Consider the following 25,838-nt stretch of genomic DNA (forward strand, 5'->3'; position numbering starts at 1 on the left):
ATTATATATATATNAGTATACTTAGCATACATTATAAGTATATATATAATATAATGTAAGTATTCTACTATAATAGATAGTATACAATGTGTATACATGTCTATTTGGTATACATTATAAGTATATTTAGTATAATATAAGTGTGTATATATATATATGCATAGGCTGATGTAAGTATTCTAAATTACATGTTACTGCCAAAATATAATATGAAATTTATGATGTTCATAAAATTACTATCCTTTACAAACTTGCAAAAGTTAGCTTACAATTACAAACTAAAATCAAATAGTCCAACAAAACTAAAACTAAAACTAAAACTAAAATCAAATATTAAGCTAGCGTGCGATTTTAGATTTTGAAAATTTATCTTCAAATGTCTGTTTAGACTTTAGCCATAAAAGTTAGTCAGATTTTAAAAATCTTATATTCAAATATATTTAAGTTATCGAAAATTCATCTATTTCAAGAATTTTCATCTATTTCAAAACAACAAAAGTTGTTTTTATTCTTTACCTCCAAATTAGTCACAAAAATTCAAAAAACACTCTAATTTATTTCATAGCCAAACACAACTATTTCAAAATATAATTTTTCAATTTAAAGATAAGAAAAATATTTTTTTCTATTTTCATAATAAAACATAGTTAAACACCTACTTACGAAGATTTTTTTTTCTTAATTTGTAAATATTTTGTGCTCCAATTCATGATAAATTTGAACGCGCAGGAATATCAGAATTCCTACATCAATGTTAATTGTCACACATGCTAAAGTTATACCAACAGGAAATACGAAGAAAAACGGATGAGATTGCATTTCTTTTCTTTCTTTTTTTTAACAATTTTTTCATTTTGCAATTTTTCATGTGACATGGTTAAAATTTTCAAGATCAAAAAGTGTTTTAATACATTTGATATATCTCAAAACTTAAAGACACAAAATTTAATATATATTTTTGCTTTCTTTAATTCATTAAATCAAAATAGGATAAACAAATTGAAACGGAGTGAGTAAATATCAAAACATAGTCATGAGGAGAAAGTCAGATGTACATAATACTGTATTAGAGATATTTGTCATTTGCCAATAATTTGAGTCGGTTTTAGGGTCTTGTTAGAATGTATGTGTCCACTATACGTCAACGGACCAGGTCCCTTGACTCAGCAAGAACAAAAACTTAAACAAAAGCGTTAAAATAAATAACAAAAGCAGTTTACGTGGAAACCCCCTTGCTCAAGGGCGGTGAAACCACAACCTGTACTCACAAGATTTCAACTCAACTCCATTATCATCAAGGAGCAACGAATCATATTACAAGCTCTTGCAATCTAGGAATTTAACTCTAAATTCCTTCCCCCTCACTGTAACAACTTTGTTACTAACACGTTTCAAAGCAACAACTCTGTTGCCCACTAAATCAATTAACCCTAATCGATTTAGACTTCACTAACTCACCATAGCTAACTCTAGCTATAACTCAGAATCAATGTTGAAAACACTAACTGATCTAATTCCTTTATAACACAGGAATAGATCTATAAAAATAAGCACTGAGATATAAACCTACAACAACTAAGAATGATAACAACTCTATCAGGTCCCTTGTTGTTCTTGAGGAGAATATTTCTGGAGAGAATGGCTTTTGCTATGTTTTGAATTTTTCAGAATGCAAAAACTAAGATTGTGTCCGTTGATATGAAACTTATATGTAATGGACATAAAACCATACTATTGGCCAACGACCCTGCCACACTGCACGAGACGCGCACCACCTCCTATAGATGACAGAGTGTGTAGAGTACTTTTTCCAGCTGTCCTTTTCTCGTACAGGAGCACCATTCTCACATGGGATCAGGTCCCTTATCAGATCCCATTGTTTGTCAAATCATCAAAACTAATTAATAACAGGCCAGAAGAAGGTGTTGGCCGGTGGGCATCGTCAAACAACATAAAGCTCGCAAAACTTTGATTGGAGTCTATGAACCCGTACGGCCGTACAAGCCTTTACCCCGCTTAGGCATGTTCACCGAAAAAATTAAAAATCAAATCAAATCGAAAATTGAATCAAACAATAAAAATCTATGTTTTTTATGTGGTGACCTAACCCCCTGCCTAATAGAAAAAAAGTATATTTTATTTTTACGATAATAGAAGACATTGATCAAGTTGGAAACAAATCACATACATTTTTTGTTAACTTCCGCGTTAGAGCTACATTCTCCTGGTGATAATTTGTTTAAGCATGTATTAAATTTACATTAGTAGTAATAAGTAGGAAGAATAACACATACATATTCTTGATTTCGACTTATAACACGTGCTCTCCTTCTGATTTTAAAAATCATATAAGCTCCTCTTTTTTCTGATAAACTAGGATATAAATTTGCCGCCTATTCCTAATTCTATTTTTGTATAGCAAAACATATTATTCAAATATTATTGGATCATATCAGTTAAAAATAGTCAAATAACTTTTGCACACTTAAGAAAATAAATAAAAAAATTACAAAAACAATTTTTTTTTTAAAAAAAGAAGAAGTAGTCTTTATTAAAGTGTGCGACCATCTTATCTATAAGTTTAAGTTGTTAGAAGACCACATTTTTATTATTTAATTATATTATCAACAAATCTTATCACAATAACAAAAAGAAAAACTTTTTTTGTTGGTTTTTATATTTTATTTCCTTCATTTTTTAATTATGTTATGTCACTTGTAGTTTTAACAAGTTAATGTATGGTTTGAAAGAACTAAATACAAACGTCATTCAATTATCAAGAGTTAATTAAGATAAACTAAAAGTAATTCTCTTTTTTTACAGCAAATACAAGTATTATTATTACATAATATATCAAAGAAAGTTAACACATGATAGACAAATATGTTCATTTTTATAATACAATTATGTTATATACTATACTTAAAACGGAGTATAATACAGTAGGTAGATAGCTAGATACCTGACAGACGAAACTTCAAGGGTTGGATAGCAATTAATCCGTACCAAGTATTTACATAAAGTTTGAAAAGTTTATAAATTTCGAACATTGTTAAGTTGAATTCCTAAAATGACTATTTGTGCATTTTGTCTTATTTCAATACAATACGGAAGCCCAATAAAACAAATACATTAATTCAATTAATTATTATTCAATGTGTTTTTTTCTTATAATTTTAATGGTTTTAATATTGTTGCTTACCTCGTGCTGCCAAGCAAGAACTGTTGGTTAATTTTGTCACTAAGCTTTAACCGATGATATCAAAGAGAACATTAGCACAAAGCATCAAAATTTGGCACACCAAACCAAAAGACAAGTGAACAAATATTGACAGACAAACTTTTAATTTTATTCATTTTTCTTATAATTAATAACTATACGTCTTTTGTCATTATCAATTGAATTTTGTAACTATATTGTTTCGAATTGCTCTTATGCTGACATATTGAATTATGCAATGACCCTCCAGTTATTTAATTTTGTTCTTCAATTTGTCAAACAACTTGTTAACATGATTTTTCTCACAATTGATTGAGACTTTTTTTTTTTTTTTGGTTTTAACGTAAAATTGGCTTTTTGTGGCCAGCAAAAGTTATACGTACTTCTTCTGTTACAATTTATGTGACACATTTCATTTTCGAGAGTCAAACAGTTTAAGTTTGATTGAGAATTTGCTCATGGAATCTTCTATTTTTTTAATTTTTTTTATATATTTGTAAACTAAGTAAAAAGTACTATAAGGTACAATAATTAATAATCCAAAATATTTAAAAAAATATATGAAAAATTTACGATCAAAAATAGATTTATTTAAATCTCGAATTTCGAAATATATCACATAAATTGAGACGGAGAGAGTATATTATTATTCTTGATGCAGCAGATACTCAACGTAACAATTTTTTTCTAATGCTGCCTATACAGGATATGGTCCAAGATCTATTTAATAGATAATCTTTAAATGCTTTGCAAAATATAGCGGTCTATGTCACTCCTAATTGTTTTTATCACCAATGATCGCATAGTTTTCATCTAAAAATTGACCTTTTTGTTCTTAAATAATTATTGTATGGTATTAATCTAAAATGGCGTTTTCATCACCAATTTTACTTTTTTTTATAAAGACAATAATTGCATGATTTTCATCTAATCCAACGTATTCTCAAATAACAATATAACTATCTCTAAGCCAAGAAATATAGATGGCAATTCTATTTTAGAAAATGTTAAAACTTAATGAGAAAATGATCTTTCATGCACACTTAAAACTTAGTAAATAAATAAAAAAAATTGACTCAACTCAACAAATATTTATTTTATTTTATTAATAAATTTAATTTTAACATCATATTATAATTAAAATAATAGACTTGAAGCATTTTTTTCAAAGAGGCTAGTGAAGTTGACCTATCAATAAAGGCCTAGATATTTTTTGGAGCCTAATATCCTACCTTGTTCCTCATTTTATTATTTCGGCTTTGGAAAAAAGACTTTAGAAGCTTTTTTCAAACTTGTAATGATATTGTTGGTTTTTTTAAAATAAATAAATATTTATTACACAAAAGAAATGCCATTGTCATTGATAATCAATTTGGCATTGATGGAGCAACGTCAAAAATAATTGTGGGGGTACGTTTTTGTGGGTTTTTATCATGTCCATTTCATTACACTTAATGATAATTTGTCAGAATTGGCGGCTAATTAAATCATATTTGGCATAACTATAAAAAATAAATAGCTTAGAAAAAATTTCACAAATCTAGAAAGAACTAATTGACTCTTATGTTTATTATTAATTCTTTATTTGGAAAGTATACATTGACCAACATTGCAGCAAGCTAGAGTTTAGACTTATTCCATGGAAACTTGAATTCCATAGCCAATTCAAATTATATTGTTTCTTCCCTCATTGCCTCAAAATTACTCGCTTTTACCAAAAAAGGCAGAGAAGATTCAACTTAATTAATGGTGTCTTTTAACTTTGATTCACTCTACCAAATTCTCCATTATCGTCTCTAATCAAATTTTTATTACGACATGTTATGATTTCTTTTCCATTACTAGTAGGTTGATGGAGCGCATGTCCAACATACATATTTTGATTTTGTCTGTCCATAACTCGAAATAGGTGACCTTTAATCAATTCAGAGGGTCTTAACAAGAGAATTCAAAGAAACTAATTGATGAGAATTAAACATATATCAAACCAACATTTCAATATATACATCAATAAAGAGATGTTCTAATGAACCGTTTAATTGAACAAAATTATTAAACTAGAACAAAAATGTGATCATGGGTAAAAAGAAAACAAAAATTTGTACAAGATATTTTTGTTCTTAATTACTCTCAAAACCCATTGGAAATATGTATTAGTAGTAACATGATAAGAATCAAATTCATCATGAATATCAGCTTAGCAGATAACACAAGAATTTGGATCTTCTTCGACGCTTCGATGGTGATAATAAGCAGGAACAGGGGGTTGATAATGTTGATAAGGATGCTGATAGTGATACAACATAGGAGCTGGAAAAGCTTTCATTACTGGAGGAACTTCTTCTTTCTTCTTATCGTCTCCTCCCTTTTTGTCATCCCCTTTTTTAGCATCTTCTTTTTTGCCGTCATCCTTTTTGGCCCCTTCATCTTTTTTGGCACCGTCGTCTTTCTTTTTCTCAGGTTCTTTTGCTGGTCCAACAGAGACTATATCAGTGTGACAAAGCTTCCTCAATTTGGAAACTAGTGAAACTGGATCTATGTTCCCTGTTATTGTTAATTTCTTCTCCTTTGAATCTATTGAAATTGATTCAACTCCTGCAACAAATTCACACCACAAAACCATCAAAATTCAGGATCTAGAAATGACTTCATCCTATCTCAATTTCACTGTCGTTTTAACTCAAAGTTCAGATTATTACAAAATCAATATAAAGAGCTAAAACAGCAGTGAAAATTGAACAGATAGAGTAGTAGTAAAAAGAAGAGCTTAATTCTACAATACCTTCAAGACCAGACACTTTTTTCATGGCCTTTTGCTTGATTTTCTCGTCGAAATACTCCAATTTCAGAATCACTTTCTGTAAAAGAAGAATCAAAGTTTCAAGTTTAAATTTTAGTTTTCCTTGAAAATCAGAATCCACGACAAGATAAAATTAGCTAAAATTGAGTGAAAAAAAGAAACAGATAAAAGCTAACCTTCATCTTTTTATATGCTGATAACTGGAGATCTGCTTTTGTTGGTGTATCTTAGAAAGTATCAGATGAAGAAGTGCTTTCTTACTTGTTGTAAGATTATTATTATTATTATTGAGTCTCTAAATAGAAGAGGAAGGAAGAGAATATTCAAAGGAATGAAAGACAAATAGATAGAAGAAAGAGAAAAGAGAAATGAGAAACTTGTTGAAACTGGACAAGTGTAATGAATAAAGAGCTTATTTAGTTGTTGTATTTATATGTGATATTTTTTTTATAGGAAAAAGAGGGGATGTGAGGAAGAAGCAACGTAACTCATCAAGTCAAGTGATTCATTGGTCAATATGTTTTAAGTCATCAAATGTGGCTGCCTGCTTCTTTTACTTTTACCGTTTCACGCACGAAAATTATTAAACTATCTACATATTCCACTGCTGCACGAACGCGATGCAGAAGAAAATAGAATATAAATAAATAAAATATTGAATTAGCCAAACTCGTAAACTATACATTAGCTCCGCCCGCAGACGTGAATAAACAATAAACGGATCCCGCATCGTTCATTTTCTCCTTTTATTTTCGAAATAAAATACTTTCCTTCTTGAATATACATTTCAATTTTTTTTAAGGTCAAATTTTTGGTGGCCTTGATGACCATTTTATTAATAACTAGCAAAAGCCAAATCAGTTTGGCCAAAAAATTATAGAGGTTATAGTAATAGTTATTCTATTTTTTAGCTTGCATAAAATAATACATCAATTTTCTCCTAATTTATTTATGTATTACCTTCGTTCACTTTTAATTGTCATAATTTTTTTTAGAGTTAAATTATAAAAAATTTGACTAATATTTTATTATATATTTTTTCATCATATTGATATGTAAAAAATTGCAATTTATAGTATTTTTCGTATAGTTTTTAATTTTTTTATTTAAATATCGATTTAATGTAATTTAATTTAACTATAAAAATTAATTAAATTGACTTTTAAAAAAAGTAACATGACAAATAAAAATGGACTGAGGGAGTATTAGTTACGCAAATTTTTAAATTGCAATCAAATGTCATACTATACATGAATAACTTACTCTTTAACTGACTACCAAATGTGATGTTATATAACTTATACAAAAACTAATACATGAATAAGTTGTCTCCTTAACGACCCCTCACTTCTTTATAACATGGCCAAAAAAAATATCCACATTATTAATACTCTTTTCGTTTTAATTTATGCTACTAAACTTTTTAGTTTTTACATTAAAATAGAGGGAAATTTGTTGAGAAAGCAGAAGTGGTTTACATTTAGAGCCCGTTTGGATTGACTTAAAAAAAGTAACTTTTTAAAGTGCTGAAAGTTATTTTCAAAATAAATAGTTATGTGTTTGGATAAAAACATTAGTTGAAAAAAAGTTATTTATGCGTTTGGCAAATAAATATTGTTAAACACTTTTTTTAATCAAAATATCTTAAATACCCTTAAAACTGTTAACATAATAAAAAGTTGAATAATTTAACATAATATAAAAAATTAAAATTCAGCATTCTTCTTTTTACTCAACCAATTTGCTACTGAAAGTCGGCCGAATCCCCCACCAAATTATCCCAAATTTGAGATATAAGCTCTCCAAGATGTTCCTAATCTTTGCAATAATATTTAGGCGAAACGAAGCTTGTTTGCGGCAATCCAATTTTTCGAACTTGAGCTTCGATGGAGCTATAATGGTAAATTGTCTTCTTCTTCAAATTGTTCCTCTCCAAACTCAATGGGTAACCACGAAACAGACTAGAATCAGCAACAAAAATCGATCGAAACAATACTCACTCGGAACAAATCCCTGACTCGGGGCTTTCAACTTCTCGAGCTAGTTTTTTCTTATATTTCTAAAATGGCAACAACTAATACATAAAACTTTAGTTCCAGTTCAATGGCTATCAACGAAATGGTTTGGAAACCAGCAGCAGATTCCTCAAATTGATTTTCAGATTTTTTAACTTTAATTTGATAGTTTTGAATTTAAAATGGACTTGAGGGGAAGAGATGTTAGGGTTTTAATGGGCAATTTGGTAATTGTTTAAAAGAATTAAAGATAAAAAAATAATATACTTGATCAAAGTAAAATGACTTATAAGTTAAAAAAAAAAAAAAAAAAAAAAGTAAGATGACTCTACTTTTAATTTCTAACTTAAAATAAGTCACTTTTGACTTAAAATAAGTTATTCTAATTAGTATAAATTATAGAAACCATATATTATAAGTACTAAATAACATTCTATCCCTTTTAGTTTTCTATTTACCAAAAATCTCTTAAAAATAATGTTTGCGGGATACATAGCGTTGTGCACGGGATACATTAGGTTTGATACATTCCACATAGAGGGATACATAGCATTGTGCACGGGATACATTAGGTTTGATACATTCCATATAGCGGGATACATAGTGTTGTGCACGGGATACTTAGCGTTTGATACATTCCACATAGCGGGATACATAGTGTTGTGCACAGAATACATGCGAGATACATAGGTAAATAAGGGATTTTTGAAATTTTTGAAATAAGTAGGGATAAATGGATATTAAGATAAGTAAAAGAGTGTAGTTAAGTAATTTATCCTTCTAATAATTGTCAAACACTCTAACAAGTTAAGTCAATTGAATCAACTTAAAAGCCCCATCCAAACGGCTCTTATACGCTTGAAAACTCTTATGCGTAGAACACTAAAAAAACAACAATTGACAGTATTTGGCACGTACCTAAAAGTAAAGGATGTTATTCAATTTGCAATGGAGAAGCAAGACTTGTCCTTTGGTCAATTTCACACACCAACTTTTTACTTTTTTTGTCATCTCTATCCTTGTTTTCATTTCCTTTTAGCTTCCGCTGAAAGCTTAAATATCCTACTAGCAGGGGTGGCTCAAGTATATTCGTGGCCTTAAACAAAAATCAAACGGGGCCTTAAGTTAAATTGTTAATAACTTTTATCTAATTGATTTGTTCTAGTTTTCATATTGATAATATAACCATTCTTATTTTAAATTATTTTTAATGAGATATAGTACTCCAACTATGTCAAAATCTTCTAATAATTCCTTTATTTTTCGTGAAAAATTACTTTTCCTACAAATAGTATTCAATATTTATTAAAAAAAAATAATAACTTATAACCTATTATTATTAAAAATGAGGCCCCTTAAATTTTGGGGCCTAAGACACATGTCTAACACTGTCGAGCCGCCCCTGCCTACTAGGGTACTATTTTAATATTAACCATTACTATATGAATTACCATTTTCAGAATATTTAATTTGGACAAAAATAATAATTCGGAATATGCATTTGTATGAATTTTGAAACAGTCTCTGGTAAGTGTTTAAGCTATACGACCGTCTTGACACGATCGATTTCTCTATTTTAGTTAATTAATGTAAAAAGAATACGCATTTTTTTATTGAAAATTTCCACTCAAAAAATGTAGTGACTGAATCCGTGAGAAAAGTAAAAAAGTTCAACAGTTATTGCCCAGTATTTCAATGAATTATTTTCCAACATGCATACATTTCCCTAGTAAGCTGATTTGGTGAAAATGAAATGAAAATTCATGTTTTATAATATAAATTTCTCGTGAAAAAAAACTATATTTCTAATTAAGACTAGTCTTTAATGTGGTATTTTAAAATCCTATTGTATTAGCAAAGAATGACTACATTGAACACAAATTAAAATAACGTACCTGAAATGTTTTGAATTTTATATAGGACTTCACATAGGCATTCGCTAGTGCGAAATTGAATTTTTTTTCCAACACTATTTTCCATTGGAACTTTTGTCAGAAAAATATTCAGTGACTATTCACTGAATATTTTTAGAGAATTCCTGAGAAAAGTAAAATGTTGAGTGGCTATTTCCAGTATTTGAATGGAAATTTATTTTTCACCATGCAATTCGCGGTGAAAGTGTGGTCTGATTCAGGTAAATCATATGATGGTCTTTGCAGACCGTTCACATCTTTGTTGTCCGACTGAGTTGTATAACTCTGTGTGAAATTGATTGAACCACAGGCCATACAGAACAACGGCGGATCAAGGATCTATATGATATCACTATATAGCAGCCATGTTAGCTTACTAACAAGTGATATTGTATATGCATAGTTGTTTTACCTATGCAGTTTTGCACATGCTATAAAAAACAAACAGAGATGAGAATTGTGATGCTGGAAATGAAGATCTAAAGCTGGGCTTATATAAATTCAAGTTTTGACACTCGCTCCAGCTTCTTCAACACTGGCAATTTTTGTGCCAATGTAAATGTCTCGATGAGTGAGATCGTTCTTCATGTCTCCCACATCTCTCTACTTCCGCTGGTGTAGTGCTCAAGAAACGCTGTAAGTTAAAATGCTCAAAACTTGGGTTTGTAGAGGTGTTAGTGGATGGATCAATGTACACATTTATGAAAGTTCTACTGGCTCAGCTCATCCCATTTATCTTCTTAGGATGTATACATAATTGCAATGGTTGTGCTTGTGTGGCGAGTTGAGCCGTCATGTGAAAAAAAGTTTATTTTTATTTCTTCTTATTAACGAGCTGTTATGCCATTTGAGCTGTTAAGTCTTTGTATTTTTGTGGTCAGGAGCATGAGAGTTGTGAAAGTACTTGACCCTTTCAAGTTTGCCAATATCTGCTTTGTTTGAATTATTTTACATTGCGTTTGTATTTACAAAATTCTATGTTTTACTAGTATATTTAGAAAACAACTAAATATGTCAGTTGATATCCGTACAAGGAGGAAGATGCCAACCAACAATTTCACATCCTTCAAACTTTCTTTAGGAAAAAAAGGACAAGAAAGAATGTGGTCACAATAACGCAGGTTCAATCACTCTTTTAGGCTTGGGGCATCCCTCCTAAGTCAATGGAGGTCACCAATTTAGGACATGAAACCTCATCATCCCTGGAAAACTAACAGGAAAGTTTGAGTTAAACCAGAAAGTTTTTTCTTAAAACCAGCAAATTAGAGAAGACATAAAGACATGTTTTTATCATTTCTACTGACTTTTTTAGATTACCTGGTAATAGAAGAAAGAAAGGAGTAAGTGATATTCTTTTTCCTTCTTAAGGTTATTTTAGGACTCCTTAGATTACAATCTAAAGAGAATCTGACTATCTAACCATAAATTAGTTTAGAAGACAAAGAACTTGTTAGTTGCATTGCAGAAATTGTTCAACTCTAGTATGTTTACGTATACTGGTATCAATCAAAATATTGATATCCGGAGATTAGATCTGAAGTTTGATTTATTTAACATCTTGATGAATGTTGTTGTTATCCTATAGTCAGTTACTTTTACTACTAAAACAAGTGCCTGCAAGCTGCCTTTCTGTCCAAACCTAATGAGGGTGTTATCTACAAACTTCAGCAGGGGATGAGATCTGTGCAATTATTGCATCAGAAAGCAATTGCGCACTCCATCAAAATGATCATATCTACTACATACTAATATTCTACGGTGCATTCTTTGCTGGAGAGACTGGAAGTTGGATAGCTGCAATTGAGTTCCTTTTTTGCTTCCAGTTGCACATCAGCAGCATCTGGATAGTTTGCAGTATGATAAGGACCTTGAAATCTTTGTCTCCAGATGAACCTAGCAGATGGAAATAAGCAAAACAAAAGAGTAGGCATGCTAGTGACATATTGGCAATTGCTTATAGCATTATGATTTGAGGCTGAAGCTGTTTTGAATATCTACATCCAGCATGCAACTAAAATAAAGACATTAAAGTTGAAACTTATTGAGAAGATGGCCTTATGCTCTACATGGTGCTAACATTAATGTTTCATCTTCTTCATCATCATAACGTGTGCTATATAGCAATGACCGATCTTGAGAAGAAGTCAGAGACTGCTAAATTTGCCATGGATTAGAAGCAATACTAATCATGTCATAATACGCTAGATATGTAACTACATATATACACCATATAGAAGATACGTATTAACCGCTTAAACAGAGATATATAGTTGAAATGTTCTTGGTACTTTTCAGTAAAACATTTACCTTTCCTATACAAAAAAAGGGGGAAAAATAGCTGAGATACATATGGAAGGCAAAACCTGAAGTAACTGCCCAGATGATTAAGTTATCATAGCCTTTAGAATTTTGAAAGGAGTCCCAAACAATTGGGACTTGGGAGAAAGAAACTACTAGAGCAGGGCATTTGAACTTTCTTCTAACCGAAAGTTGGAAACTTTGCAATGATGAAGAGAAATTGAGTAACTAATCAAACTCTTTTTCCCGCTCGTTGGGTTTGGGTTGTGGAATCAATTCCCATTTGCTGGAGAAAGACAAATTTTAAACAGTCCAGATAAAAGAAAAAGATGTTTGCATGCAGTACCAAAAGGATGGAGAATGACCAAATGAATACAAGTCCCTGTCTTTCTCCAATGACAGGGCTTTATGTATAATTTAGAGGGAAGAGAACAGGGTCGGAAAAGGTACCTCACTTCATATTGGAAATCCAAATCCGGGGTAGTGTAATTGTTGATGATAAGTCTCAGGCAATTGTTGCATGGCACCCCATTGTTGTACAACATCATAAACGACTTGCTCAATAGGATCTGTTTGTGATTCACGTAGCAATTCCATTTGCTGAAGAGAATTATCTGGCTGATATAACATTGGATACTGTTCAAGATGTTCATATTTCTTTTCCATGGCAGGTGCGGTTTTCATGGAAGACTCGTGATGAATGTTAGACCAAGGGTAAAAATATATTGCAGGAGGGTAATAATGAACAAGTTTTTCTTCTCTTATATTCTTGAAATTACTGCAAGTAAAATAAAGATCCAATGGATGAAAAGTTGGAATTTCTGGATTAACATGGATACACGGGGTCTGAGAAGAGATTTGATGGGGATATGGTTTTCGGTGAGTTGCAGAGCTCGAAACTTTCCGACCAGGTAGAAAGGATTTCTCATAACAATGAGCAACTTCTGGGTGTCCAGTACTGTCAGAAGTGAAATTAGGCTCCAATCTATCAGTTCTACCAACAAAAGTTACCTCTGAGCAATGGTTTGAGAGGGACAAAAGATGGTCAACAGAAATCAAACTGTCCTCATCAGGCAAATTGATTTCATCTTCCACAAAATCTAAATCAATAGAAGTGTCCACATTAGGGATTTTGGGATCTTTTGGCTCTTCCTGATAATTGAGCGAAATCAATTCATCTTCATCCGGTATAGGTAGTGGAACTTCAGATTCAGTTATGTTAACTGTATCAGCTGAGTAACTGTCCCTAGATTCTTGCTCCAAATGAATAACATCCAATATTTCAGTCCAAAAATCATCAAAAGGAGATTCACTCTCCTCGATCTCATCCAACTCAAGCTCACAATCAAAGATAGAATCTGCGATGCCTTCACCATCTGTCCCAAAAGCTCCACAATCGCTGAGAACTGATGCTAAGAAGAATTCATTGGGCTGTAATTCGTTGGTTTCAGATATCCTCTCATACAAATTTTTCTGTGAAGGAAAGAATGCTTCTCCTAAGAGCAACTCATTGCTGATTTCAGTTTCAAAATCTTCCTTGGACTCCCAATTCAGTTTAAGATTTTCATGGCTTTCTGCTGCTAAAATGTTGGCTGTATGAATACCATTCTCCATTCTACCAGTACATGGCCCCTTCAAGCATCTTGTATCAATGCCAGGAAAGTCGGTATGTTGCAGTGATACTTCCTTCTGCAAAGAAGATGAAAAAGGACAAACTTGCATCACTATGATTGCAGTCATGAGTTAAATGTATCATGCTTATCTGACTGAATAAAAATGGTCTCTACAGCCACATTTCCCTGACACCACTTAGAAGACAAAGCTGATAATTTATGACAAACCTACTAAGAAAAAGAGGGAAAAGGGGATAACAAAACGAATATTGGGGCTTAAGTATCTCCAAGTAGTCAACATCTAAGCATGTCCAGAACTTACCTCTAGTGTCTCTCCAAATTGTCCTGTTTCAAATTCTTCCAGATTAATAATCGCAATTGAGGCTTTAGCTTCAGAATCAAGAAGTTGTTCTTGCTGAGTAGTAATGGCACCATTAATAGAACCAGGTGTTTTGCAATGTGACTTCTCCTCATCCACAAACTTGTTGACAGATTTTTGGGCTTCAGATAAGTTTGCAATCTGCTTGCTCCAATGAGTACTTTTATCCCCAACTACATCATCTTGAAAAGTATCATTTTGTGATTGTACATCCTCTTGAGCAGTACAGGCCGTGTTAGTCGGAGACTTTGTTCCTTTAGATGAATGGCTAGCATATGAATTGGAACCGCCAACCTGCATAATAACCAGTCTTAATCTATAAAAGTTAAATGCTCTTCACGGAACACGTGCAAAAAGATCACGCTTATGTAGGCCACATTACAAGTGAGTTATTCTTTTGCTCAAGAGACGTACTAGAACATTATAGTGTTACAGGAGCCATAATCACGACCAATTTTGAGTGCATAATGACCAGACCTTGTAATACTGTGGTGGACGATAAGGGTTCTTGCTCTTACTAAGAAATGATCCCAAAATCCCAGAACAATCATTCTGCGCCCTGGAATCTGCGTTACACATATTATCAGAACAGGACTATGAGCACTACTTTCTTATCTACGTATTAGTTATAAATAGTGAACCATCTGTGACTGTGCCTCTGAAATGTATGCGACATCAACACGTAGAAAAATAAAGTGTGCTATTGAAGCATTGATTTAGCCAAGTGAAATTGATCCAGCAGAACATAGAATGCTATTACAATTGTTTCCTGTACATAAAAACTATATGTTTCTTGAAACAAGCTTGATGATACAGTTCAAGTGCTCTGTGCATAAAGATTTTACACTTTGGCCTGTTCCTTACATGGTTCACCAAGTGAAAATGTGATATCAAGGATTGAGTTTAATTGATCATAAAGAAAAAGAACTAATTCGATGCATCGCACCAACTATACCTGAATCACAGCATCCCTGTGAAACTTGTTTTTCCCATCTCCCACAGCATAATCGAGAATCGGCAACCAAATCGCATCTAAGAACAGGTGATGAGCCAATGTAATGATTGTTTGAAGTATATGGGGGTAGGATTGCAGATGTTTGTTGCATTCCCAGCTTACACTCAGATAAACCATCAAGTTCGCTGTTTCAAAAGCAATTATAAGAACACAGAACCACCACATCACGAGAAACAAATAATAAATTTTTTAACCTATCAGTGTCGTGCGTCTACCAGTCAACCTTGGCTTTGAATTTATAATTCTGTTTTCATTTCATTTTCTTCTATGGTAGGCAACTGAGTTCGTTACCAGCTAATAAATGTAAGACAACAACGACATCAAAATTCTAAGCTGTACATGGAAATACACAGATTAAGTTCATGGTGGCCAGACAATTAAATTCAAGTGAAATTTCTTCTTTTATCAGCAATAACTGGCAGTTCAGCACTTTTTCTCGCAGCTAAATCATGATGAACTATAAAGCAACCAATAATGCAATGTCAAAAGCAGAGACCTAAGCAAACAACAAAAAGTTGTGAATTATCACTCACCGTAAAATGGATGGATCAAAATCTTTGGGCAAGTCTTCACAAATTTGCAGGTTAGACAATGATAACATGAATGCTTTAGTGTACGTAAGCCTTGAACCTCTGCATATAAAGCATGATGATATAAAGCAATTAATAATGCAATGTCAAAAACAGAGATCTAATCAAGCAACTGAAAGATATGATTTATCCCTAATTACCTTAAAGCTGATGGATCAAAATCTTTGGGCAAGTCTTTACAAATTTGCAGGTTAGATAATGATAACATGAATTCTTTAGTGTACGTAAGCCTTGAATCTCTGCATATAAAGCGTGATGATATAAAGCTATCAATAATGTAATGTCAAAAATAAAGACCTAATCAAGCAACTAAAAGTTACGATTGATCAGTAATTACCGAAATGCTGATGGATCAAAATCTTTGGGTAAGTCTTTACAAATTTGCAGGTTAGACAATGATAACTTGGATTCCTTAGTGTACGTAAGCCTTGAATCTCTGCATATAAAGCATGATGAATTGATTATATAAAGCAATCAATAATGTATTGTCAAAAATAAAGACCAAATCAAGCAACTGAAAGCTGCTACTTATCACTCACCGTAAAGCTGATGGATCAAAATCCTCGGGCAAGTCTTTACAAATATGCAGGTTAGACAATGATAACATGAATGCTTTAGTGTAAGTAAGCCTCGAATCACTGCAGCACAAGAATTAAAACAGAAATTCATGTCAATAGTTGCTAATTGATTAACCGCTCGTATATGTAGCTAGTTTCCGTTAAATAAACGCAATAACTCAAAAAAGTACTAATATCACTTTAAGATCTCTGCAGTGGTTGTGGTTTCCTCCGATTCCAACTGCTCTTCCGAGCTGCATTCTTCAATTTCCACACTCATTTCAAAGTCACAGCACAAATTTTCACAGTCCGTACAAGTTCCTGCAAGCTTATGCAGTTCCCGCATATAACTTTCCACTACGTACATCTTCCGAGCGTCAAATTCACACTAGCAACCAAAATCAACTCTTTGTTTGAGATAACAAGCTTTTGTATCGTCAATGTTGATGTATATGTTCTGTAAAACCCTAGCAACCACACCTGTGCAGAACGAGGAAACTAGAAAACTCGATTTCCAAAGTCCAAACGGAACTCCATGGAAATGCGCAGAGACGATTACTTGTTTACATTCTTTTGCAGTGATGAAGATGAGAGAGCTTTACAAATGGCTGGAAAACGTGAACTTTTTTCATACTAAAAGTGGAAAGAAGATTGTAGAGCAAGAAATAAAAGCATGAGCCCCTGAGAGTAGCAGAGGTGAGAGGTATTTGTCTTTATAGTAACAGACTAACCAGAGGTACTTTTGCTTCTCCACCAACGTACTGAGGTTTAGGTGGGGTTAGAACAGTCTTTACACTTTAGGCAAATTTTGAACAACATTTATTTTATTTTAGAAAATTTTCAAAATCTTTCCGATAATTAATTTCATTTTCAGTATACAGTCCCAATGGCAGAATAGAGTTCTATTGTGTTGTGTTAATGAAAAAATTTCTTTAAAAAGTTCGGAAAACAGACGCAAGGCAGAAAAGCACTGTGTAATAGTTTTTCAAAATAGAAGCAAGGTTACAGGTTGTTGCAATTATTTCTTGCCACACTCGATTAAAAAATAATAATAAGAAGAAGAAAAAAGAACAAGAAAAGAGACCCCGAGAAGATGATCTCCTGTCATATAACACCTATCATAATGTCAAAAATACTTCCCTTTTTTTCTTTAATGAAAATGAAACTTCACTTTTCTTATTGTTTTCTTTTCTTTTCTCTTAGTTTAAAGGATTAGTGGTTCAATTTTTGGTATTTGCGACTTTTCTGGAAAATGTTAGAACTCACAATGATTTACTTTTAAACGATTATATAACACCATTAACATATGGTGAGAATAGCCAATTGTGTTATTTGTTTTAGATATATTTTTTCTTAGGCGGTACTATTTCATACATTCATCTCTTTCAATGCTTTTATTAATTAAATCGGTAGAGTTAAATAAAATGGATGAAATAATTTCTGTAAGTTACATGATAATTTTGGAATTGAAAATTAAGTTTATTATTTTTTTGATTCAACAATATAAATCTATATCATTTATTACACAGCTGCAGATATACACCCCTTTTCACTCAAATGCCTCTGTATTTGGTCCCTTTGGGCAATCATTTTGTGCTACAAAGATAGATAAGAGGACGGAATCAGCTTAGAAGAATCCATACCATGTTACGATTGATTGCAGGAACTTTCCCTCTAGCCAACTCACCAACTAATACAGTTTCTTAATCCAACGTTATGCTCCCTTAGAATTTTTTAAAGACTAACAGGTTGGATTATATATACTGGAAAAGAGTAGAATCGAATGAGAAAAGGGAAAATCAATGTGATCAAAATAGAACTTCATAACATTTCAGAAAACGGATGGACATATTCTCTTAACACTTGGACAGGACACAAAAACACAGTTACTTACACAACAGACTCAACTGACCCATCCGAACCACTAGCCAAAAAGAAACTATACTAGACACAAGATGAGAAAAATGGAACACACTCAAATTGTATTTTCACGCATCTCAAAAGTCTCAACTGATTTCAATGATTAGTCCACTTCTTCCATCTTGCTTTCCTCACCAGTTTCCTCCAGTGCAGGCATGTCGGCATCTTCACCAGCTCCTTCTTCTTCCTCTTCTATGCTAAGACCCAACTTCAACATCCTGTGAATTCTTGCGGCAAAGGTATTAGGGTCATCAAGGCTAAAACCAGATGTTAGTAGAGCTGTCTCAAAGAGCAACAACACGAGATCCTTCACTGATTTGTCATTTTGGTCTGCCTCAGCTCTCTTCCTCAATTCCTCCATGATTCCATTATCAGGATTAATTTCCATTGTCTTCTTGCTGGACATGTATGAACTCATGCTGGTATCCCTCAAAGCCTGAGCCTTCATGATCCTTTCCATGTTGGCTGTCCAACCGTATTCACCAGTCACCAAGCAACATGGAGAATCAACAATCCTATCAGAAACAACCACCTTCTCAACCTTGTCACCAAGAATGTCTTTAATTATCTTGCAGAGATTCTCAAAAGACTTCTTCTTCTCCTCCTTTTTCTTCTTCTCTTCTTCACTGTCATCATCGAGCTTCAATCCCTCCTTGGTGGCAGAGACCAGTTTCTTACCATCATATTCTTTCAGCTGCCCCACGGCGTATTCATCAATAGCATCAACCATATAGAGCACTTCATACCCTTTTTTCTTGAGACGCTCCAAGAACGGAGAGTTCTCAACTGCCTTCTTGCTCTCTCCAGTAATATAGTAGATGTCTTTCTGGCCCTCCTTCATCCTAGTAACATAATCCTTCAGGCTGGTCAGATCATCACCACTCTTGGTAGAGTGGTAACGGAGGAGGTCAGCCAACTTGGCTCGGTTCTGGCTGTCTTCGTGAATACCCAACTTCAAGTTCTTTGAGAATGCCTCATAGAACTTGTTATAGTCCTCCTTGTTCTCAGCAATCTCATTGAACATCTCAATACATTTCTTCACCAGGTTCTTCCTAATCACCTTGAGAATCTTGTTCTGTTGCAGCATCTCACGAGAGATGTTGAGAGGTAAATCATCGGAGTCCACAACACCTTTCACAAACCCAAGGTACTCAGGCATAAGTTCCTCACAATTATCCATAATGAACACCCTCCTGACATAGAGCTTGATGTTGTTCATCTTTTTCCGGCTGTCAAAAAGATCAAATGGAGCTCTCTTGGGCACAAAGAGGATCGCCTTGAACTCAAGCTGCCCCTCAACAGAGAAGTGTTTTACAGCAAGGTGCTCCTCCCAGTCATTGGTCAAGCTCTTGTAGAAGGAGGCATACTCCTCCTTTGTAATCTCCTCCGGTTTGCGCAACCAGATAGGTTTCTGCTTGTTAATGAGCTGCCACTCGTAAGAAACCTCCTTAATCTTCTTCTTCTTGCCTTTCTCCTTCTCTTTGTCCTCATCAACCTCCTCAACCGCACCCTCCTCATCTTTCTTGGGCTCATCATCTTCATCATCACTAATTTCTTTCTCAGTAGTCTTCTCTGTCCAGAGGTAAATAGGGTAGCTAATGAATTCAGAGTGCTTCTTTACGAGGTCCTTGATTCTCCTTTCTTCCAAGTACTCCAGCTGCATAGTATTAACCCAAAATTAATACCAATCATCTCACAATTAGGCCTAATGAAATTATGTAGTACAACCATGCAGGAAATACAGATGCTTACCTGGTCCTCCTTGAGGAAGAGAGTTATTTTAGTTCCTCTGCCCAATTGTTCTCCATTGACATCCCTCGTAACAGTGAATGAACCACCGGCTTGTGATTCCCAGACATACTGCTCATCATCGTTGTGCTTGGTGGTCACAATAACCTTCTCTGCTACAAGGTAAGCAGAATAGAAACCAACACCAAATTGACCAATCATGCTCACATCAGCACCAGCCTGCAAGGCTTCCATAAATTCCTTGGTTCCGGACCTTGCAATCGTACCCAGATTGTTGACCAGATCTATTCGGAACCACAAACAGAAAAGACATCAGTACCATTCTACCAACTAAATCTGAAGAATCTTAAGACCAAAAACACCTCCCCTAAATATATTCACCATTGGTATCAAATGGTTCATAATCCTATAGTATACAACAAAGTATGAAATTAAGTTTCTGTGAAATTAAATATCTAGCAGGATCGACAGGAAGATAATTAATTTGAAATTCAAAACATATTACACTATTTTGAAATCCAGAACATATCACAAATTCAAAGCTAGTAGCTAATCACAGAGAAGAAAAGATCTCACAATTCACAAGGACCAAATGGAACGCTTACATACGTATGATCAATAAAAAAAAACCGATATGTTCAGTCGGAGTTAAATTTCCTCCGTGCATTATTTATTTCACTTAAACCACAACAAACAACGCATGCAGAAAAATAAAAGCATTGCAAAAAATCGAAGTGCACGAATAGTAGCACTGACAGTTTTCTCGGCAAAATAAACAGAGCATATATGCAAATAACAGAAAAAGGAAAGTAGAACAAATATGATTACCTGCTTTGGTCATGCCGATACCGCTATCAATAATGGATAGCGTCTTGTTCGCCTTATCAGGAACAAGACGAATGAAGAGCTCGGGTTGAGCATCGAGCTTGCTCTTGTCCGTCAAGCTCTCGAATCGGATCTTATCCAATGCATCAGAAGAATTGCTAATAAGTTCCCGAAGGAAAATCTCCTTGTTGCTATAGAAAGTGTTAATGATCAAGCTCAACAACTGGTTGATCTCAGCTTGGAAAGCGAAGGTCTCTGCCTCAGCCATTTGAACATCCGCCATTCGAGTAAAAGCTTAAAAAATGTGAATTTGTACCTTACAGGGAGCAATGAAGAATGAAAGTCGCTTTTGTATGAACACTTTCGATCGTGATTTTCGTGAGGATGGGGAGGGGTATGGGTGGCTTATATATGAGTGTAGAAGAGTTCTAGGCTCTTCTATTAGCAACATTAAGAAGGTGCCTTGGAGAAAGAGGTGAAGACTCTGCTTCTGGAGTCTTCGACGTCCCTCTACAGTCTACACACACATTTCTTACTTCTACTCGTCTCTTCTGGTAGAATCCGACCCGACTCCGCTTCTTTTATAGCCTTTTCATTTTTTCCCTTTTATTATGAGGATAAATTTTTTATTTTGATTTTGATTTTGTGATATTTGAGAAAACACATAGTATAATTTTTTTTTATTAATTAAATAATTTATTTTTTTTTAATTCTATTGAATAATTATAAAAAATTATAATTATTAATTGTTCTATTACTTATTAGTAGTAGTGCCCGTTTTTCCACCGATAATATTCACTTTTATAATAAAATAAAATTATTTGGACAATAAATTATTATAGTTTTGGAATTGAAAGAACTTCTTCAGGTTTGGAATTACATATATATTCAATTTTCACTCCAAATTATTCATAAAACATTCAAACATAACTTCGATTTATAAGTATTATTTTAAACTTGAAAAAAATATTGTACTACTTTTCTTTAAATTTTACAATTTTTTTGTCTAAATACTCACTTAATTATTTTTATATTACGATAAACTTGTGTTAGTATTTTATATTTTATGGTAATATAATTTTAACTTTTTTAAAAATGTACTCCCTCTATTTCAAAAAGAATGTTCAGTTTTCTTTTTAGCATGTTTAAAAAAGAATAACCCCTTTCTTGTTTTGGTAATTATTTAACTTTAACTTTCCACGTGACATGTTTAAAGCCATAAGATAAAATGACATTTTGGTACATTTGACATAACTTTAATTTAGAACCACAAGATTACAAAGTCTTTTTTTTTCTTAAACTCCGTTTTAAGTCAAATTAGATCATTCTTTTTGAAACGGAGGGAGTAATATACTTTGTACCTCTAGAGACTAAAAACACACATTTTGAAGAGATTCAAATATGCTATTATCGCTGTTGTTTTTCTCATTTTGGTTCTCTTGAATTTTTTTTGTTTTTAAACCTCTTTTCTTCCCTCTTGGTTATGCGGAAATAAGTATATTTACCTAACAAGATTTATCCACCTAGACATCTAGAATGTTCTCAATGGGAATCGAATGTCTCACGGCCAATGGTGAAGCATCAATGAAATTAATTAGAGCATTCCATTATTTTTGGTAGAGACTAATGAAATATTTAAAAATTTGTATGAAATATATTTAGTTACAATTTTTTTTTGCGCCCACCATGGGTAAGCGAGCTCGTATGCCCACACAGAAAGCGATAATGGCACGGGAAGCACTGCAGATGAAGGTTAACTCACAGCGAGGACGAAAACCAGGTCAGGGAGAGGGGAATGCAACTGAAACAAGTAAAATGGAAACTGAATCGAGCAGCAAATCAGTAGGATCTAAAGGTGTAGTTGAATTGAGTATGCAGAGTGGGGATTTAACTTCGAAGCAGCTAAAAAACAAAGCTCCAATAGGTACAGGGATGGCCAGTACAACGGAGAAGACACAGAGTAATGGAACAGTACCATGCAATAAGGACATGGTGAGACAACAACAAATTCAAGCGTCAACCATCTGGAAGGGGATTATGCAGACTACTGGTGACATGAGCCCTATGGAATCGAGTGGGAGTAAGCAGTCATGGGCGGATGAAGTGGAAGAAGAAATTGCATCATCAGGTAAACCTAAATCAATTTGGGATAACTTTGATATTGCAAAATTGTCTAATGTTGGGTACAAACTGGATTTTGTTCCTCCAAAAAAGAAGGGGGATATTGTTGAAATAGAACTGGAAGATATAGAATCCGAGATTATGTATTGGGGAAATGCTGTGGTATGTTACGTGTTGGGTGCACATCCTCCATTTCAGGTGATACAGGGGTACATTCAAAGGCTATGGGGGAAACATGGAATTGATAAAGTGGCTATGCTAAAAAATGGGGTGATTGTAGTAAGATTTGAGACAATTATTGGTAAGCAAGAGGTGTTACAGGGAGGGATTTATCATTTTGACAACAAACCATTCATAGTAAAGGAATGGACAAAGGAGCTAGAATTTACTAAAGAGGAATTACAAACTGTACCAATCTGGATTAAATTTCCAGGGCTTGATTTCAAATACTGGAGCAAGGCTGGACTAAGTAAGATTGGAAGCTTGGTTGGCAAACCAATGATGGTGGATCATAACACGGAGGCTAGGAATGGTCTAAATTTCGCTCGAATATTGGTTGAGGTGGAAATGGGTACACAACTACCAGATGTAGTGAAGTTCAAAAATGAGAAGGGCAAATTGGTTGAACAATCTGTGCAGTATGATTGGAAGCCAATACTTTGTAAGTTTTGCAATAAATATGGTCATGAGGAAGAAGTGTGTAGATTGAAGAAGAAAGGGCCTCAAATTACTCAACATCCTCCAAAGATAGATGGTAAGGGGGAAGGACAAAATAAACAATGGCAAACTAAAGAAGGTCAAATTGGCATAGTGATACAACATCAAGATAAGGGACAACAAGAGAACAAAAAGACAACTGACAACATGAAAGAATGGCAAACTCCAGCTAGAACAGGGAAATCTCCTCCAAGGACACCTCCAGGTCAGTCATCTCGGATAGAAAGCATGAATTCTTTTCAAGTACTACAAAGGAAAAATGAGTTGAAAGTTGATGCAGAGAAAGTGGGTGGACAGACTATTCTTAAGTCTGGAAATGGTTAATCTCCTCAGCTGGAATGTGAGGGGTCTGAATGGCCCTAATAAGCAAAAGAAAGTTAAAATCCTTTGCAATGAAGAAAAGGTAAGCTTGATAGGCCTACTAGAAACAAAAATAAAGAGTGGAAAGATTGGACAATTGGCTGATAATATGTTTGTTGGCTGGGAATATATCACAAACTTGGAAAGACATTATAATGGCAGAATATGGGTTACATGGAGGCCAGATTACTATCGAGTGTCACTCATTAGTATGACTGCTCAACAGATTACATGTGAGGCTATGTTTATTCCCCTGCAACTTTCTTTTGAAATAACATATGTATATGTTTTTAACAACAAGGAAGATAGAAAAGATTTGTGGGCAAGTTTATTAACTCAAAGCAAAAGTTGTAACAAACCTTGGCTGGGTGGTAGGTGATTTCAACTCCATGTTGAGTGCAGATGACAGAATAGGAGGAAACCCGGTTACTTGGGTTGAAATCATGGATTTCAATGAATATGTGACTGAATGTGGACTGATGGAATTTCCAACTCAGGGGAATAGATATACATGGAGTGACAAGCATGAAGAGCATAGAATTTTTTCAAAAATAGACTGGATATTCATTAATAGAGATTGGCTGGATACAATGCCTTGTTGTAAAGCCTTATTCTTACCTGAGGGTATTAGTGATCATTGTCCAGCAAAAATGATGTTGACTGAGGAATATAAGACCAGGAGGTCTTCCAGTTCTGTAATGTATGGAGCAAGCATCCATAGTTCCAAGAGATAGTACAAGAAGGATGGAATATAAATATAGAGGGATATATGATGTACAAGGTAGTGAGAAGATTAAAGTTGCTCAAAAAGAAGTTGAGAGTATTACACTCACAAGCTTTCCAGAATATAGTGAGTGAGGTAAATGATGATAGGGCCAAGCTGCAACAGGCTCAGGTAAAACTACAAACAGATCCAAGTAATGTAGAATATCAAAAAGGTGAGAGCCAACTGTATCAGAAATTCAGAAGATCTTCATATATGGCTGAAATATTCTTACAACAAAAAAGCAAGGCTACATGGATAAGACTGGGAGATGATAGTACTAGGTACTTCTACTCAGTCATTAAACATAGAAAGTTGAAGCATGCCACAACACAATTGAGAGACAAATCAGGAAACTGGCAAACTGACCCTGCTGTCATTGCAACACTATTTGTGGAGTATTATGAGGAAATTCTAGGCAATAAGACAGTGAATAAAAGGCCAGCAGATGGGGAACTAATAAGGAAATGAATGGTGCTTGCAGAGGAACAACAGTGTGAATTAATTAAGAGTTTTGAGCCAGCAGAAGTGAAGAAGGCAATATTTCAGATAGATAGTAATAAAGCCCTGGACCAGATGGATTTGGAAGTGGATTTTATAAATCAGCTTGGCCTATTGTGGGAGAAGATGTTATAAATGCAGTGCTAGAATTTTTCTAGAACAGAAAGATTCTCAGGCAGATTAACTCAACCAGTATTGCACTTATTCCCAAGATTGATAAGCCTGAATTTGCCAGTCAATTCAGACCTATCTCTTGTTGTAATGTCATTTACAAGTGTATATCAAAATTAATTTGTAGTAGGCTGAAATCAGCTATTAGTATTATAGTTGCAGAGAACCAATCAGTTTTTGTCCAAGGAAGATCAATGATGCATAATGTACTCATTTGCCATGATATCTTGAGACATTACAATCGGAAGAATGCATCTCCTAGATGTCTTATGAAGATAGACCTGAAGAAAGCATATGATATGGTTAGCTGG

At 33.7% G+C, this 25,838-nt stretch overlaps 3 protein-coding genes across 3 annotated transcripts; all 3 read right to left on the reverse strand.

Annotated features, from left to right (window-relative positions):
* Nucleotides 1-5,198: 5,198 nt before the first annotated feature.
* LOC125850567 (heavy metal-associated isoprenylated plant protein 39-like) lies at nt 5,199-6,445 on the reverse strand. Its single transcript, XM_049530435.1, has 3 exons — nt 6,197-6,445; nt 6,003-6,078; nt 5,199-5,815 (listed from the first exon to the last, which is right to left on the reverse strand). The coding sequence occupies exons 1-3, from the start codon at nt 6,200-6,202 to the stop codon at nt 5,418-5,420; spliced, it is 480 nt and encodes a 159-aa protein (XP_049386392.1). The 5' UTR covers nt 6,203-6,445; the 3' UTR covers nt 5,199-5,417.
* Nucleotides 6,446-12,677: 6,232 nt separating this feature from the next.
* LOC125850565 (uncharacterized) lies at nt 12,678-17,075 on the reverse strand. The gene is made up of 8 exons (XM_049530431.1): nt 16,601-17,075; nt 16,383-16,481; nt 15,984-16,082; nt 15,787-15,885; nt 15,194-15,378; nt 14,716-14,804; nt 14,182-14,532; nt 12,678-13,935 (listed from the first exon to the last, which is right to left on the reverse strand). The coding sequence occupies exons 1-8, from the start codon at nt 16,765-16,767 to the stop codon at nt 12,703-12,705; spliced, it is 2,322 nt and encodes a 773-aa protein (XP_049386388.1). The 5' UTR covers nt 16,768-17,075; the 3' UTR covers nt 12,678-12,702.
* Nucleotides 17,076-18,067: 992 nt separating this feature from the next.
* On the reverse strand, nt 18,068-21,389 carry LOC125850563 (heat shock protein 82). The gene is made up of 3 exons (XM_049530430.1): nt 20,898-21,389; nt 20,073-20,353; nt 18,068-19,977 (listed from the first exon to the last, which is right to left on the reverse strand). The coding sequence occupies exons 1-3, from the start codon at nt 21,175-21,177 to the stop codon at nt 18,424-18,426; spliced, it is 2,115 nt and encodes a 704-aa protein (XP_049386387.1). The 5' UTR covers nt 21,178-21,389; the 3' UTR covers nt 18,068-18,423.
* Nucleotides 21,390-25,838: the final 4,449 nt, after the last annotated feature.

Source organism: Solanum stenotomum, unplaced genomic scaffold (genome assembly GCF_019186545.1).
Source record: "Solanum stenotomum isolate F172 unplaced genomic scaffold, ASM1918654v1 scaffold17598, whole genome shotgun sequence".
In the NCBI taxonomy this organism is placed as follows: domain Eukaryota; kingdom Viridiplantae; phylum Streptophyta; class Magnoliopsida; order Solanales; family Solanaceae; genus Solanum; species Solanum stenotomum.